The following is an 18,211-nucleotide window of genomic DNA, read 5'->3' on the forward strand; positions in this document are numbered from 1 at the left end:
CTCCATGGTGTGTCTGTGAGAGAAATCAGCTTCTTTTCATTCACCACCTTCACCACCATGTTATACAGAGTTTTTCCGTGTGCCACGTCCAGGGTCACATTGTCCATACTCCGATGTTCTAACAGGGGACCTTTATGTGCAGAATCAGAGAACCTGGGGGACACCAGGAGCCTAGGGAACGGATCTCCTGTGTTATGCTGGCCTAGGTTAGGTCCACAGTCTCTGAGCAGGTGCCGTTCCACCTCAGTTAGGGCCTTCCTCCAGCCCAGCAGCACCTTGGAGGTATACCGCCCCGACCGCACCCGAAGGCGCGTGCCAAAATCCCCCACCTGGTCCAACTCCCGGCCAGCCGGGCTCGATGGCCAGCGAGTAGAGCATTCCACTCAGTGCGCACCCCTGTCGTATGCCCCTACACACCTTAAAAGGGGCACTCAAACCACCGTTTACCTTCAACACACTCTCAATGTTCTGATGCAACACCCTAACCTTGGCAATAAAACCATGGTTGAAATGGAAGGCCTCAAGGGTCTTCCAAAGGTACTGGTGTTCCACCCGGTCAAAAGCCTTCTCTTGGTCTAAGAAAATGAGACCAGTGTCAATTCCCAATTTTCCTGAGAGGGCCAAAACATCCCAAACTAAGGCTACATTGTCAGTTATCATCCTGCCAGGCACACAGTAGGTTTGGGTCAGCACCAATAACCTGCCCAATCACTTCCTTCAGTCAGTTAGCCAGAGCCTTGGAGAGGAGTTTGTAATCGGTACAGAGCAATGCCACGGGCCGCCAGTTCTTCACCTCCTTAGGGTCACCCTTTTTTGGCAGCAAGTTCACAACCGCCCTCCTGCAGCTCAACGGCAGTGACCTTCCAGCCAAACTGTCACTGAGCACGGATAGCAAGTCTTCACCTACCACCTGCCAGAAGCCCTTGTAAAATTCTACTGGCAGCCCATCAATTCCAGATCCCCACTGGCATGAACGGTTGGAAGCCCGTCGTAGAAAGCATTTGCTATCTCTGCCTCCTATCTATATTCACTCAGGTAAAGCTCTGAAAAGAACTCCACTGCCTTCCGTCAGATTGCAGTAAGCTCTGTGAGCTCCTGACCTGTGATGGATTTCAGACAGTGAATAAACCGACTCTGACCACTTTTCTTCTCTAAGCCAACGAAAAACTTTGATGGGGCATCCATCTCAGCTACATCCTGGAACCTTGACCGCACCAGTGCGCAGAAAAATCACCCACTCTGGTCCATATGTTGGGACATACACATTAATAAAGGCCATGTTGAAATGATCAAACTTTGCAACCACCTTCAAAAGTCTACCTCTAACCACCTCCTCTGCAACATAGGAGAGTGGCGAGAAATACCTTGAAAACAAAATGGCCACCCCTGAGCTATTTGAGCTCTTACGGCTCAGAAAAACCTCACCCTCCCACTCCAGTCAGCCTCATTACCAGTATCACTGTGTGTCTCTTGAGCAAAGGTAACATCAATTTGTTTTTGCTTTAATAACTGGAAAGAAATTCCCCTCTTTCTAAGATCCCTCGCCCCATTCAGGTTAAGTGTTGCTATCTTAGCCTCAGCCATGTATGGTAGAGTGATAAAGAACATATAAAACAGCACTAGAAACACTGAACAGAGAAAGGGGGGAGTTTGCCTATGCCTGAGTATCATCATTTAGCTTGATTTGCTCCTTTGCCTTTGCAAAAACTTTAATACTCTGTAAACCTCAGGACTGGGGAAAGCTGCCTGCCCTTTTATGCTCATGTGAGCCTTTACAGATCTGACAAAAAGCCTGAGATCTGGAAAATGTTCATTAATCTGAATGTTCTTTTTATTCTTAGTTGTTTTCAGAAAATTCATCATCTGTTCAATCGTGTAGCCACCTGTAGGCTGCTCAAGTCCACTAGCTGTAGAGGAGTCTGAAAAATACTCGTCCTCACTAGAGTCTGCAACACTGGAAGTGAGATCCTGTTTCTCCGCTCTCTCAGCTGATGTTTACTTGTCTACTTTTTTTGTTTTTGCAATACGTCTTGCTGTACGTGAACTTTTTCTTTTAACTGTTGGTATCTTGCAAACACCCTCATCTTCCTCCTCAGGCCCCCCACCCTCGACTATGGCTGTAACCATGCTATCTGTTTGAGAAGCCCCTTGTTCATTCACCTCCTCTGCCACCTTCTCCCCCCCTTTTCCTACAACCACTTTTGTTGTTTCAGATACAACATTATTAGTATTATCATTACCCCCCTGATCTGAGTTTGTTTGCGCTTCCCCTGCCCCGCAAGAAGACGGGCCAGCAGGCTCATCTGCAGCAGGCTCCCTGTTCGGACAGGATCTGGCTAAATGACCCACAGTTTCACACAAAGCATCTCAAGCTATCAGAAGTCGCATACACAGTATAATCAAAACTGTCAATCCTAAAATTGAACGACATGGAGAAATTATCCGTATAATCGTTTAGAATCATGTGCACTTGACTTCTGAAAGACATAAGGTGCTTTAAAAGCGGGGACTGAAAACCACCGGAAAGTTTCTTAATCGGGGTAACTATTTTACCATGACGTGACAACGCTTGCGTTAACATTTCATTGGTAACCATAGGCGGCATATTTGACAAAGTAATCCTTCTCGCTGGGTTGACGAGAGGAAGCACCACGGTAAAAGTTTCCTTAACAACAATTCCATGTTCAACTACGGCATTAAAGTAATAATCTCGAAGATTTTCATTAAAATAAATGTCTGTTAAATTACTATCTATCGCCGAATTAGGTAACACAATGGTTATTGAGCCTATTATTATAGTAATTAATATTATAATAATATTTTATGATTTTATGATTAAATAACTGTCTGTGTAAAGATGTCAAGCTGGAAAACTAAATAAAAGAATACGGCAGTATGGATTAGCATTGTTATTATTTTATTACGCTTCCTCATATGTTCCTTCAGCCTTGATGCCCTTTTTTTGATGAAATCTCTTTTGTTTTTGTTTTATTCTTCTTGTTCTGATTGCTAATTTAACACCCAGCTCAGCTTTATTCTCAAACAGTTTAGCTAGCAAAACCAGAAACAACAGGGGTAACATTTTGCAAGGCAGTTGTTTCAAAAATATCAGAACAATCGTTCACGAGAAAGACTGTTTATTGTGCACGAGCCACAGCGAAGGCCTCCGGGCAAAAGGTGGATAAAGAACGTTTGTGGAAATTGATCATCACTAATTGTACCCCAAGTCTGCTATGGCATTTATCCCGGCTCGGCAGTGTAAAGACAGCTTAAGTTAGCATAATGTTAGACAACTAATGAGTATGTACATAACGTTACTTTTATAACAACAATTTTTTATTCAGTAATTCAGTGTTATAGTTGCCAACAGGTGCCAACTGACAGACGTCACACTGGTTGATCCGGTTGGATCTATGGGAAGTGAGGTCCAAAAAAAAACACATGCAATTACCGCTTCTCGCCATTAGTACCGCCAAAGAGATTGTAACTTTAACTTTGTCAATGCTGTCGAGAAACACCACAATTCCTTTATTCATTCTTGACGCGAACTTAATACACTCGTGTCCAATCACCTCCGCTATCGCTAATATGCACTATTCTACCGACCACGGCACACGCTTTGATGCCATTTCGCCGAGTGTGCCGCCCACCACCTAGGGGCGCTGGCATACTGACCAGCAAAGCTGGTCGACTTCTTTAAAAAAGCGTTGCCTACCTACTAGTAAACAGTGCTTAGGAACAGTATAACAGAGAGAAAACAGTACAAGTCCTGGAAAGTTTGGAAAACTCACCCTCAGTCGTTCTCCAGCCACTCTCACTCACCACACCCACTCCCAGCATGCAGCAGTGAGAGAGAGAGGGAGAGCGAGAGAGAGGGAGACAGAAAGAGAGAGACAGAGGACATCCAATTGAAACCCTGCATGCAGAATTCTGTAAACATACCCTGAAATTACATAGAAACACAACAAACAATGCATGCAGGGCAGAATTAGGCCAATACCCATTACTTATCAAAATACAAAAAAGGTCAATCAAATTTTGGAAGCAAAGTTTTGAGACCGGAAAACGTAGATTTGGATGGTGGTGCAGTGGATACCACTGTCGCCTCAGAGCAAGAAGGTCCCAGGTTCGAGTTGAACTAATAGGGAGAGTCTAAGTTGGCCATAGGTATGGGTGTGTGTGTGGATTGGTGTGTGGGCCCTGCGATGGATTGGCGACTTGGCCAGGGTGTGTTTCGGCATCTAGCCCAATGCATGTTGTGATTGGAAAGGTTTTTTTTTTTTTTTTTTTTTTGCAATAAGAAAAGACATAACTTTTGTGAATGAAAAAGAAAGCGATTTCAGCTTTAATTTTCAGGCCAGCTTCTCAGCCTTCCTGTTGATAACAGCTCCTATTAGCACCTGACTCCACGTTGCTTAAATGTGTCAAATTAGCAGTAACATTCATTTGCTCATTAGCAGTAACTTCACATTAAATGTTTTTTTTTCTTCTGTAACATAAATAAACCTGGTTATTTATGAAATAATGCAGTACTTTTTAGATAACTTAATTGACTTAAGGAGCACAATACACACACACACTCTCTCTCTCTCTCTCTCTCTCTCACACGCAGACAGACAGACAGACAGAAACGCACACACACACACAGGAAAGGCACCCAGAAAGACATCCCGTAGTCCTTGTTTTTTGGAAATACCCCCCTTGTCTGGGCAGCCCCAGTGAATTATGGTCAAAGTAGAGACGGTCAAAAGTCACCAAAACATGCAGGTCAATGTCAACTTCATTCTTATAGTCTCGACAGTTGTGGTTCATAAAACGATTCCTTTTATTTTTATTTTTTTTAATGATTCCTTTTGATTCCAAACTCATCCAGAGTGAAACTCAGAGACCTCTTGGTAAGATAGAACTGAGTTTAATCAAACTTATCAGACAGGAAGACATAATGAGATTAGAATGTTCTTAGCTGAACACTCTAAAGCCGCTTTTCCACCGCATGGTACCAGCTGAACTCCACTTGACAGAAGTTATTCAGGAAGAAGTTCCAGGTGTTGCACTCTTATTGGTCAGTGATGATGACATCAGACGGGGGGCCCAGAGGTCTATTGACCCCTCCTTGGATGAAACAGAATTCATGCTCAAAGACGGGGTGGACAGGGACGGGACGGTGAACTGGTCTGCCGTCACCTGATTGGTTAAAATTATTAACTGAAATGGGCGTGGATTACGTCACATGTTATATTACAGAAATGCAGCGCAATGCCAGCATGGGGTGTTGGGAAAAAGAAGATGGGTTATAAAGGATCTTGTCCGGAGACGGGGGGTATTTTGGGAAGCCTCCGTGTATGGGCCGCACTTACTTGCTCTGCAGGTGCCTAATCAGCTCCTGGACCTTCTTCACTTTCGGATCCACGCAGTACTGCTTCCCGTTTTTGTTGGTAACACTGCAAAAACACGGGAAGATGGGTTTAAATGCGCAGTGAGCAGGAAACGTGGAGAACCGATAAATCATAACAAGGAGATATATATCGCCCACAGTTACAGTAAAATATACAGTTTTATGTCATTTAAATAAGCAGTATAATATTTACTATTATATTTATAATTAAGATATATATATATATATAGTATGTCTATAATGAATGTAATTATTTAGTTATGTAGAAACTGGGTGGGCACATGTATGACACCAGCTGATGCTACTGTAAAAATAGCCCTGATTAAATGACTCACACAATCTCTATTTGATTACAGGAGTGGGATGGGGGGTAGACCTGGATGTCCTGGATGACCCGGGGGTTCACGAATCCGTCACGGACACGGTAACACAGGCACCTTCTCCTGGACCCGCCCGAACCCCTGGATCCGCCCGGACCGGCAGTTTGAAAGGGAAAGGCCGTTGTCAGGACTATACCTTGGCAACGGCATCAAACAAGTAAATCAAACAGACCTGGGTCAAATACGTATTCGTTTTGGATTCAGATACTTTTCTGCGCTCTATTGATCTTGCCTGGTGTAACTGAGCCTGCCAATATGACCAGAAGGCGGGGTTTGCACTTTTTTGGAGCTTCTCCACCACCATGTCATGCCGATTTTAGCTACTGCTCTGGGGTAGGTACCAACATAGACATATATATGTAATGGCGCTTCTCCATTGACCAGCAACGGCACGGTACAGGACGGCTAGCATTCGTATCCTACCGTTGCCGTGTTGCGCTTCTCCAATACACAACAGACCCGTGAAGGTAGGAGGAGTCATGGGAGGAGTAAAGCGGAGTAAAGCGTCCTAGATGTGTAATAATTAACTATTGTATGTATTTCTATACTCTGTACTCTCGTATGTTTTCTTGTATGGGGATGGGACGATATGAAAACAAGTTTCACCGTCCACCACGTTTTGCCAATGTCCCAACACTCTCGTACTGAACACAGATAAAATGTCATCAGTGCTATGTAAGTATTACTGCTCAAATATTTCGGTTATATATGTTTTTTTTTTTTAATTGAGTGTCTTTAAATTGGTTAGTGGTATTACATTATGTGGATATTTCACACTGTAATGTAAGCGTTAGTTAGTAGTGTAATAGTTGTGATGCATGCAACAGTGATGACGTCAGAGCTGGAACATTGCCAAAACGTTGTGGACAGTGAAAATTGTTTTCATATCGTCCCATCCCCATACAAGAAAACATACGAGAGTACAGAGTATAGAAATACATACAATAGTCAATTATTACACATCTAGGACGCTTTACTCCGCTTTACTCCTCCCATGACTCTTCCTACCTTCACGGGTCTGTTGTGTAATGGAGAAGCGCAACACGGCACAGGTAGGATACGAATGCTTGCCGTCCTGTACTGTGCTGGTCAATGGAGAACCACCATTTGAGAGTATTTCATTGGTTCCAATGCACCAGACAAGATCAGTAAAGCGTAGAGAAGCATTTGAATCCAAAACAAATACGTATTTGACCCAGAACATCACAAAAAAATTACAACAAAAAAAAAAAACTTTTAGAAAAGGACCCTGTTGTTTGATCACCCTACACATCACGGTTTATCGGTCAGGCATATTAGCCTGATAGCATCTCTGTAAAAAAGCACCACACAAATGAACTGAATTGGAACTTTAAGAATGCTGGAATGAGTGATGAATAAAATAGAAAAGATTTAAACGAGCGTCACCTACACTGTGCATGAGCCAGGCTGGCTAGGAGGGCGATGACTAGGAGGGCTCTGGTGATCATGGTGGGGGGGTCCAGTCTGCTCTTCTTTCTGCAGAGGATGTCTCAGGTGAGCGAGCGAGTGAGGCTGTGGGTGAGTGTGCCTAATAAACAGACTAATAAACAGAGAGAGAGAAAGAGAGGGAGAGAGAGGGGGGGGAGGCAGAGAGAGGTGGGAGACAGAGAAAGGGGGGGGGGGAGACAGAGAGAGATGGTAAATGGACTGCATTTATATAACGCTTTTATCCAAAGCGCTTTACAATTGATGGCTCTCATTCACCCATTCACACACACACTCACACACCAACGGTGAAAGGCTGCCATGGAAGGTGCCAATCAGCTCGTTGGGAGAAATTAGGGTTAGGTGTCTTGCTCAGGGACACTTTGGCACTTCAGAGAGGTAGGAGACAGAGAAAGAGAGTGAGAGGGAGAGAGAATGGAGGAGACAGAGAAAGAGAGTGAGAGGGAGAGAGAGTGGGGGAGACAGAGAAAGAGAGTGAGAGGGAGAGAGAGTGGGGGAGACAGTGAGTGACCACCCACCCCATATAAACATTGTACATATTTATTGATTTACTTCTGTTGCTGTCAATGCTGTTATTTGTATATATTGTTACATTTACCATTATTATTTTAATATTATTATTATTTTAATATTATATATGTATGCTTCGGCAATAAGTATGTCTGTATTTCATGCCAATAAAGCAACTTAAATTGAAATTGAATTGAGAGGGAGAGAGAGAGGGGGGGAGACAGAGAAAGAGAGAGATGGGGGAGACAGAGAGAGACAGAGAAAGAGGGGGGGTGACAGAGAAAAAGAGCTATTTGATTTTTATGTCCCACTTATTAGGTGCTGTTTGCATCACTAGGAAGTGTTTATTCACACCTTGTTAAGCCCTTACCTTGCGCTCTCACTCTCTCTGGGGGACATTTCCCTCTTTGGAACCTTAAACGAGAGACGAAGCAAATCTCACTCTAAAGAACATTCTAGAACATGCTCCCAAACAACTGCTTTTTGCCTTCCTATCAAAAAATATCTTTAATACATAACTACAACTGGTGAACCAGGTTTTAATCATTTATCTGGCCTTCTCTAATGTTGGAGTACTGTTTCCAGTGTAGGATGGCGGTGTTTATTTTTAATACTCATGCTCTGGTGCCATTATTTCCACCTACTGCGGAGTAAAGCGCACTTTGGCTCACTTTGGCCTGCACTTCCTGTTTAAAATAAACCACAAAGACAAAAAAAAAAAACAAAAAACAAAATTGAGATGGAGCACACAGTTCCTCTGGCTGTGTACTTTTGTTTCCTGCGAAGATTGTTCAGTGTTTCTGGTAGAATTTAAACAAACAAACAAACAAACGCTGCCAGGTTAGATGCAATTCAATTTTTCAGAATTCAATTTTTCACACATCCAGAAATATTTCCATAATAATGCATTTTAATTCTTTCAGTTATGTTCCTACCACGTAATTACATATTCTTAATCATTGACTGCAAGTAAAAAATTGGAAAGGTTACAAGCAAATGGTTTCTCTGTGAACCAAGATACGACGGTAAAGTTCAAGGAAAGTTTTGAGACCGGAAAACGTAGATTTGGATGGTGGTGCAGTGGATACCACTGTCGCCTCAGAGCAAGAAGGTCCCAGGTTCGAGTTGGACTAATAGGGAGAGTCTAAATTGGCCATAGGTATGGGTGTGTGGATTGGTGTGTGGGCCCTGCGATGGATTGGCGGCCTGGCCAGGGTGTGTTTCGGCATCTAGCCCAATGCATGTTGTGATTGGAAAGGTTTGTTTTTTTTGTTTTTTTTTTGCAATAAGAAAACAAACATAACTTTTGTGAAAGAAAAAGAAAGCGATTTCAGCTTTAATTTTCAGGCCAGCTTCTCAGCCTTCCTGTTGATAACAGCTCCTATTAGCACCTGACTCCACGTTGCTTAAATGTGTCAAATTAGCAGTAACATTCATTTGCTCATTAGCAGTAACTTCACATTAAATGTTTTTTTTTTCTTCTGTAACATAAATAAACCTGGTTATTTATGAAATAATGCAGTACTTTTTAGATAACTTAATTGACTTAAGGAGCACAATACACACACACTCTCTCTCTCTCTCTCTCTCTCTCTCTCTCTCTCTCTCTCACACACACGCACACAGACAGACACACACACACACACACACACACACACAGGAAAGGCACTCAGAAAGACATCCTGTAGTCCTTGTTTTTTGGAAATACCCCCCTTGTCTGGGCAGCCCCAGTGAATTATGGTCAAAGTAGAGACGGTCAAAAAGTCACCGGTACATGCAGGTCAATATCAACTTCATTCTTATAGTTTCAACAGTTGTGGTTCATAAAACAATTCCTTTAATTTTGATTTTTTTTTAATGATTCCTTTTGATTCCAAACTCATCCAGAGTGAAACTCAGAGACCTCTTGGTAAGATAGAACTGAGTTTAATCAAACTCATCAGACAGGAAGACATAAACAACCATGAAATCGTAAATCATATAAAGGCTGTATGTCATGTGACCCAAAGACCGTCAAGCAGGAAGTGTTTTCTCTGAAACAAAGTTGTGTAAAATTGATCTTTGGCGATGAAAAGTCGGAAGGCAGGGGCTCACACCAATAATCTTCCAGAATTCCTAGCAACAGCCCTGTCAATTAATTATTATTTCTGATTTCTTCTATAATTTTCCACTTCACCGACGCTCCCTTTCCCCAGTTTTATTTTATAGTATTTTTGTCCATTTGTAACTGACTCAATTTCAACCCCCCTACCCCAGACTGCCCTCCCCCCCTCCCCACCTGCCCACCTCCCCACCCCAGACCACAGGGCTTTACCTGGAGATGACCTCATTCTCTATGTGGCCAGTTTCACACTCGCTGGTTTGTCCTCGGCTGTTTGGAAACAACACGTGAAAGTGCGGTTTCACCCTGCCAGAGTGAGACCACTATGATCTCCAGGTTCTGAAAAATACAGCTTCCCAACTCTGGTCTCAAGGGGCCTCTTGGAGGCAGTGTTTGATTACGGTGTTATTCGGTACTTAAGTTATCAACTGAAATAACAGCCGACTTGTCTCGTCTGGTTTTGTGACTTTCCTGGTCTCTGTTTCTCAGGACAGAACCAAATGCAGACTCTCAAAAAGGTCTCACTAAGATCACTGTGCATCCTTGGACATCCACACTCCAGTTCTCATGTTCAGCACCTCAACACTGAGACTTAACTCAGCAATGATACTCAACACCTCACTCAACACCGGTGGCAAACACTTGAAAACTAATAACCAGAATCAAATGAGTCAATTCCATTTCAGTTGAAGGAAATGAATTGAGATGCCCTTAACTTTTTAAAGTGTGAGGTCACAAATATGTGACTAGAGTGCTCTTAACTGAACATTCTGTTGCTGATGTCACAAGCACTGCTGGTAACTGAAAGCGACGGAGTTCTAGAACGCTGGCTTCAAATTTTGAAAAAAATATTCCAAAAAAACCTGCTCTTCAGTGGGTTAATGAATTGACAAATAGCCATAATGTGTTCCATGTAGATTTTTAAATTAATCGACTGAATTTTAAGTAAGGGATTTGGCCTCATCCCTGATGTTGACACCCTGCTCTAACAGTGAATTTCTTAATCAGGAGGAGTTTTCCGTTCATCACTATAAAGGTGAACGTGGTTCTGAAACCCAGAGGATCTTAAAGAGCTGCAGTCACTCCGATGACCTTCTTCTCAATCAGTCGCTGAACGTTTTCAAAGGTCACAGTAGGCCACCGAGATGCTCGGTTTCACCCAATCCGCCTGGAAATGTTGCTGATGTCAAGATCCTAAATTTAGCAAAATTCGTCAACCCTGAAAAACCCCGTAGGAGGAAGCGTGCAAGTTTTCCTTGAACCTGCAGCCAGGTTGTTTCGAGCCTCTGCAGGACAGGTAGCGGAGGAGGTGCGGGGTAAACCACGGATTGGGCCCCGCCCCTGAGACGTGTTGAGTGACGGAAAGGCCCTGTGGCCCCTGGGCGAAGTGTACCAGCCCTGCTCAACTCCCCAACGCGCCTGAACAAACTGACCTATACACTCTCACGAGTCCACACACACACACACACACACACACACGAGTCCACCCACACACACACACACACACACACACTCACGAGTCCACACACACACACACACTCGCGCGCGTGCGTGCGCGCGCACACACACACACACACATGCACACACAAGTACTCACAGTGATGCGAGAATATGCATACACATGCTTACTCATAGTCAGAAACACACACATGCATTCACACTTGCATTCTCATAAATCGCAACCACACAATGACGAGCAAGCATAATCAAATATTAACAGGCACACAAGCAAGCACATGCATAAACACACACACACACACACACACACAGAAAGAACTGCAACCCCTCTATCGATCTACGTGCTTAGTTACCCGACTGACAATTAGCGGCAAAAAGATACTACAGCTTTTATCTATTTAAACAGAGCGTTGTGTGTGAAAAGGTAAGCTCCCTGAGGTAGCAGATTATCAGAGGTGGACAAAAAGAAACCCCTCAAAACTTCCCATTACTACAGAGAAATGATACATTCATAGGGATACAGTCATACCCAGAGTTTGCATACGATATGCCACTCTCTCGGTATCGATTCCTAAACCTTGCAGCGCACAGTGTAGACCAGCTATAGTTTTGTGACTTTTTCGCTAACTCTAACGCTAACCCAACACGGATACATTTAGGCAGTTCATTCAAACACACAGTTGCCATGTTATACAGTACGCGTGTGCAGTCCTGCTCTGGATAAATAGGACATGGGAACAGCCGCAATCTGATGATGTCATTAAGGAAAGACATCCATGTGATATTTTACGGACTTCTCAGTCTGGTTCAGGATGGGATACGCTGACACTGACTCCGCAATAGGTTACGGAGACAATATTTATATGGTTATTCGATGCCCTGTGCATGCTCATAACTGTCCCAAACATACCGTAGCTCTCTACACTGACCATGGGCTTCATACACAGGAGGTTGCTGGCTCAGTCCCTACAAAGTCCACAACAAATGTTCCGTGATGCAGGTCTTGAAAGTGACTATTTACTCTCAGAGATCCTCCCTGTTTAATCAATGTAGAATAAAATGAATAAAGCATAATCAAACCAGCATCAGTCAGGATCTGTTTATTTTTTTACATTAGTAATAATGATATAAGTAATAAATAAGACCATTTCTGACTGCTACAAGGTGATGACCAAATAGTTTTTTTCTACAGGTATGTGGTTTAGTTTTTTTTTGTGACCTACTTTTCTTTCATATACAGGTCCATAATTTCTAAGGGCATGTATCATGTTTAAGACGAAACTGTTTAATGCAATGATTGTATTAGTTTCATGATGACTTGCTTTATTATGATTCTTGCTGTCATAATTTGACCTCTTATTCATTAAATTTGACTGCCTGCCCTCATGAATTTAAGTTCAGAGAACAAAGGTTCTTGGAACAACCACAAAACAACACAATACTTTGACATATTGTCTCTTTGGCAAGCCACTAGTATACACACCGAAGGCCATTCCCCTTGATTGAAGTTGAAAGATAATGCACAGCATCATCAAATCGTATCTTTTTGAAGGTTTTACATTTGCTAGACTTTTGTGCTGCGGTTATACTGTATACTTTGACTGAAGCCAGGTAAATTTGTAAAGCTAGGGGATGTAAGGGGGCTGCATTTTCTAGAGTGTTCTCTAGAATGTGATCTGGGTTTTAAGTTTCCAGAGAAGGGAATTCCCCCCAGAGAGAGAGTGAGAGAGAGAGTGCTAGGTAAGCGCTTATCAAGGTGTATATAAAGGCTCCCTAGAGATGCAAACAGCACCTCCTCTCACTCTCTCTCTCGCTGTTTATTAGTTTGACACACTCACCCCAACGCCTCACTCGCTCTCTCAGCTCAGACATCCACCGCAGAAAGAAGAGCAGACCGGACCCCCTCCACCATGATCACCAGAGTCCTCCTAGTCATCGCCCTCCTCGGCTGCCTGGCACTTGCACAGAGTAGGTGACGCTCGGTTTGATAATTTCATCGTTCGTGTAATTTTGCGCTCGTTCCTTCCCGCTCTCAACGAAGCGAGAGCATTCTTAACGTTGAAATTCCGTTCATTTGGGTGCTGCTTTTTTTAATTTTTTTTTTTTTAGCAGATACGCTATCGGGCTAACGTGCTTCACAGAAAAACTGAAGAGTAGAGTGATTAACAACCAGGGTTTTAAAAATGTTTTTGTCTTTACAAAATAATAGTGGTGTTATTTTTTTTAGTTTATTTGTCTGTTTAATACAATGGCAATAGATTTTTTTTTTAAAGTTTTTTTTTGTTGTTTGTTGTTGTTTTAAACGACCTCTCTCTTTCCAGACCGTCCCAGCGGAAATTGCGTGTGTCGCCGTACCCGCGAAGTATTCGGGAACCCCAAGGCCATCCAGGACATCCAGATCTACCCCTCTTCCCACACCTGTGATAAAATGGAGATTGTGTGAGTCATTTAATCAGGGCCATTTTTACAGTAGGATCAGCTGGTGTCATACATGTGCCCACCCAGTTAGTAAATAATTGCATTCATTTTAAACATACATACAGAGATATATATATCTTAATTATAAATATATAATAGTAAATATTATACTGCTTATTTAAATGACATAAAACTGTATATTTTACTGTAACTGTGGGCAATATATATCTCCTTGCTATGATTTATCGGTTTTCCACGTTTCCTGCTCACTGCGTATTTAAACCAATCTTCCCGTGTTTTTGCAGCGTTTTACAAAAAAACGGGATACAGTACTGCTTGGATCCGAAAATGAAGAAGGTCCAGGAGCTGATTAGGCACCTGCTGAACAAGTAAGTGCGGCCCATACACGGAGGCTTCCCAAAATACCCCCCGTCTCTGGACAAGATCCTTTATAACCAGTCTTCTTTTCCCCCCCCAACACCCCATGCTGGCATTGCGCTGCATTTCTGTAATATAACATGTGACGTAATCCACACCTGTTTCAGTTAATAATTTTAACCAATCAGGTGACGGCAGACCAGTTCACCGTCCCGTCCCTGTCCACCCCCGTCTTTAAGCAGAAATCCCGGGCCAACTGCTTCCCCCGAGGACGGCTCAGCGGACGACCAGGGCCCCGTCTGACGTCATCACTCACAAATAAGACTTCAGCACTCAGCTTCCTCCTGAATAACTTCTGGCAAATTCCATATCCAAGCTAAGACCTTTGCAAAAAAAAAATGCTACATTCCTGTCATTTCACAGTGTACTTTTATAGTTTGCATGCGTATATATATATATGTTAAAAGGGGTGGCACGGTGGTGCAGTGGGTAGCAATGTCACCTCACAGCAAGGAGGCCCAGGGTACGAGGGTGGGAATAGAGTGTGAATACTGTGTGTGCCCTGCGATAGATTGGCGGCCTGTCCAGAGTGTGTTCCGGCTTCTTGCCCAATGCATGCTGGGATAGGCTCCAGCATCTCCTGTGACCCTGCCCAGGATAAGCGGGTATATATATAGTTAATGGATGGATATATGTTAAAATCATTACTCGTTGTAGTTGTTGTTGTGCTTTATGCTTCTATCTAATGAGAGATATCTGTAATCTGCGACTGAATTTAAATAAAAAAAAATTGGTAAAATCTGAATCAATGCGTCATGTCCATTATCCATTGTTCCATTTCTGTGGTGATTTTGCAATGAACACAATGCAAACGGCAACTTACATTTCCTAAAAAAATTTGTTTCGGCACTTACCAAAAACATATTTGTACTCTAAATGTAGAAGTCCTCCCTGCACACCTGGTGCTAACTAGCAGTCCAACGAGACATGCAGCCGTTGACTGAGGCGTAGCTTTGTTAGGTTTGGAGTGAAAACCTTCAGGATGGTGGATCTCCAGGAACACGATTGGGCAGCCCTCAGCCCTGTCCTACTAAGTCTTCATGCTATACTCCACCCTCGGTATACTACAGACTATACTATATCCAGCACTTTGAGATACTGCTTGAAAAGTGCTTTATAAATAAAAAATTTTATTATTATTATTATTATTATAATATACAGTGTACTATTCTCTCCTGCTTAGACTTGCACATTCCATGACAGATTACTGCCCCGTTTAGACAAGGAATAGTAGCACACATTTATGACACCCACAATGCACTACTGTGACTGAGACCTTGCTCTCCACTTTTGCACCTGTGGTCTCGTGTAGGTAGGTTTTTTTTTTTTTTGTGAGTGAAAAAAGCCACGCATTTGTGACCGAGCGCGAGCGCCGATCTGACTGTTTACAGCTCTGCTGCCTGGAAGCCCGAACAGGCCGGTTTCGCGATGAGAGAAAGAGAAAAAAGAAAAGAATAACAGTCAGCCACAGAACCTCTCGGGGCTCGGGCTGAGATCTCAGGCGCGTTGCGATTGGTCGGTCTCCCCCGTCCTGTGTATCGCAGAGGAGAGAGAGAGGTGGCGGCGGTGAGCTCGGCGGGGTCTGGCCACACAAGGCCTGCACTTTGCACATTCATTTCACACAGGTACACTGTGCTATTATTCACCGCACACACGCACGTGTATATGCACACACACGTGTGCACATGTGTGTACAAACACAAGCATACACACACACACACGCACGCGTATACACGTGCACACAAACACAAGCATACACACACACACACAAGTGCACATAAATGCATGCAGACACTCACACGCACATGTGTGTATGCACATGCAGATGCACACACACACACGCACACAAATGCATGCAGACACACACACACATGCACGTGAGCACATGTGCGTACAAACAAGCATACACACACGCGTATACACGTGCACACAAACACAAGCATACACACACACGTGCACACAAATGCATGCAGACACTCACACACACACACACGTGTATACACATGCACACAAACACAAGCATACACACACACACACACGTGTATACACGTGCACACAAACACAAGCATACACACACACACACACACACAAACATACACGTGCACACAAATGCATGCAGACACTCACACGTGTGTATGCACATGCAGATGCGCGTGCGCACACACACACACACACACACACACACACAGCGCCCTCCATAACGTTTGGAACGAAGACAGTCTTTTTTCTTGATTTGGCTCTGTACTCCACTATTTGATTTGTAATCAATGTAAACAATTCACACGGTTCAAAGTGCAGATTCTCAGCTTTTATCAAAGGGTATTTTAAAAAAAATACATTTTGGTTTCACATGTAGAAATGACAGCAATTTTTTGAAATAACCCCTCCATTTAATTATACAAGACTAGAAGTAGGTAATTCAGCCAGTAAATTCAGAAGCTGGACTTTTCACATTAGTCCATCCCTTCTGGGTTTCTAAATTTCACAGCCCAAGTCTGGCTTGGTAGAGAGATGATCCCATATCTCAAAGGGCTTCCTGGTAAATAAAGGTAAAGTGAATTTAAAAAATAAAACAAAACAAATACAACATGATTTGCATATGATTTACCCATAGACGCGCGTCACCTCCCCCCTCCCCCCTCCCCCCTCCCCCTCTCTGCAATCTCAGTAGTAAAAGATGAGTTCACTCAAAGCTCTGCTGTTGGGAGACCAGGCAGAAAGCGTCTGGGCAGGGATAGAGTAGGAAGGTTGATATTTACAATAACCTTCCTCCTTCTTGTGGGCGAAAACCTGCAAGCCACAGAAGTATTTCTCTCGCAAGTTTCCCTTTTGAGACGGAGAGGAAACATCGCAGTGGGAAGTGACACTTCTCGACCTGTCAAAGCCACCGAAATGGTGCACAACTTCGATCTACTCGTCATAGATTGACTTCTGGGACAGAGGTCAACCTATACCTCTTTTCGAGTAGTTATTTCTAATTTCATCTTTACCATTTTTGCGTGTTAGCTCACCTCTGTCATCTTGCGATCTTGCTTTTTGCACAAAATGTATAATAAATAAATAAAAAAACCACGACCAGCTTTCTTTAGGAGTAAGTCAATAGAATATTTGATTCGATAAAACGTATGGGCCCAATTTTTTTTCCCATCTGAAGGGATTTTCTGGTGTTATACAAATCAATGGATGATCTTCTATCAAGACCTTGATAAGCAGACATAAGTAGTAGTTGTTGTAGTGCTGGACTAAAACAAACACACGCAGCCACGCCCGCCCTTTTCGGATAAGGTCGGACACCCCAGCTCTAGAGGGCCAATCGGTTTCAGGATTTTTATTTATTTATTTTTTTTTTACCAACTTCTACTCTTAACCGTTGAATTAGCTCAATCCTAATTGTGACTGTATTAACCTCTTAGCGCAAAGCCCCTAGTGGTCGGCATGCCGGCGGGCCGAGATTGCTGAACTCAGACATTCAGTGCTACTGCAACCAAAGTGTGAGTTAAAAACAGAAACGCGTTGTTTTAGTTTCATTAGTAGATGGCACACGACAACTATGCTGAATACGGAGCTTCGCAGCGCCACCATTGTCGCTCTGGTTGTTCATTTAACACGCACCCCCTCCCTGCAGTCTCGTCTACAACTACACCCCCCACCCGTGACATAGACAGTATTGCCCATTATCTGGGCATTCATAAAAATATTCTTTCACCACTCAAAAAATCGTATTCCGTCATAGCAATAAGATAAACCCCACATTAGCCCTAAGACATGCCAATACAGCAGTGAAAACTTAATTTAAAAAAAAACCAAAAAAAAAAAAAACCAATAAAACAATGACCAACTTTCAGAATTTAGGAGCAAATCAATAGAATATTTGATTTGATAAAACATATGGGCCCAAAACTCCCCCCCCCCAAATCTCATTTCCATCACACGGGACTTCCAGGTGTTATACAAATCACCCAACAGATGATCTTAAATCAAGACCTTGATAAGCAGACTCAGTTGGTGTAGTGCTTGGCTAAAACAGGGCACCCTGCTCTAGAG

The 18,211-nt window shown here is 43.1% G+C and overlaps 2 protein-coding genes across 4 annotated transcripts in view; one reads left to right on the top strand and one right to left on the bottom strand.

Moving 5' to 3' along the window:
* The window catches only part of LOC118223987, a 28,118-nt gene that overhangs the window by 5,713 nt on the left and 4,194 nt on the right, over window positions 1-18,211 (bottom strand). The window contains exons 2-5 of the mRNA XM_035411117.1: window positions 8,123-8,166; window positions 7,187-7,336; window positions 5,731-5,856; window positions 5,358-5,441 (exon numbers count right to left, since the gene is read on the bottom strand). Coding sequence (XP_035267008.1) covers window positions 5,358-5,441; window positions 5,731-5,856; window positions 7,187-7,336; window positions 8,123-8,166 — 404 coding nt within the window. The remainder of the gene's footprint in view (window positions 1-5,357; window positions 5,442-5,730; window positions 5,857-7,186; window positions 7,337-8,122; window positions 8,167-18,211) is intronic.
* LOC118223988 (interleukin-8-like) lies at window positions 13,080-14,912 on the top strand. Of its 3 annotated transcripts, none has more exons than XM_035411118.1 (4): window positions 13,080-13,279; window positions 13,633-13,750; window positions 14,035-14,118; window positions 14,347-14,912. In XM_035411118.1, the coding sequence occupies exons 1-4, from the start codon at window positions 13,222-13,224 to the stop codon at window positions 14,408-14,410; spliced, it is 324 nt and encodes a 107-aa protein (XP_035267009.1). In that variant the 5' UTR covers window positions 13,080-13,221; the 3' UTR covers window positions 14,411-14,912. The 3 variants fall into 3 exon arrangements, with proteins under 3 accessions (XP_035267009.1, XP_035267010.1, XP_035267011.1); XM_035411119.1 differs by having other exon boundaries at window positions 14,350-14,912; XM_035411120.1 differs by having other exon boundaries at window positions 13,082-13,279; window positions 14,296-14,912.

Source organism: Anguilla anguilla, chromosome 3 (assembly GCF_013347855.1).
Source record: "Anguilla anguilla isolate fAngAng1 chromosome 3, fAngAng1.pri, whole genome shotgun sequence".
Classification (NCBI taxonomy): Eukaryota; Metazoa; Chordata; class Actinopteri; order Anguilliformes; family Anguillidae; genus Anguilla; species Anguilla anguilla.

What these genes read in the sequence shown, in the direction of transcription:
- LOC118223988 (XM_035411118.1), top strand. Translation starts at nt 13,222, where the DNA reads ATGATCACCAGAGTCCTCCTAGTCATCGCCCTCCTCGGCTGCCTGGCA. An exon ending in CTGCCTGGCACTTGCACAGA is followed by an intron (nt 13,280 to 13,632) that starts GTAGGTGACGCT and finishes CTCTCTTTCCAG; the next exon opens with ACCGTCCCAGCGGAAATTGC. An exon ending in TGTGATAAAATGGAGATTGT is followed by an intron (nt 13,751 to 14,034) that starts GTGAGTCATTTA and finishes GTGTTTTTGCAG; the next exon opens with CGTTTTACAAAAAAACGGGA.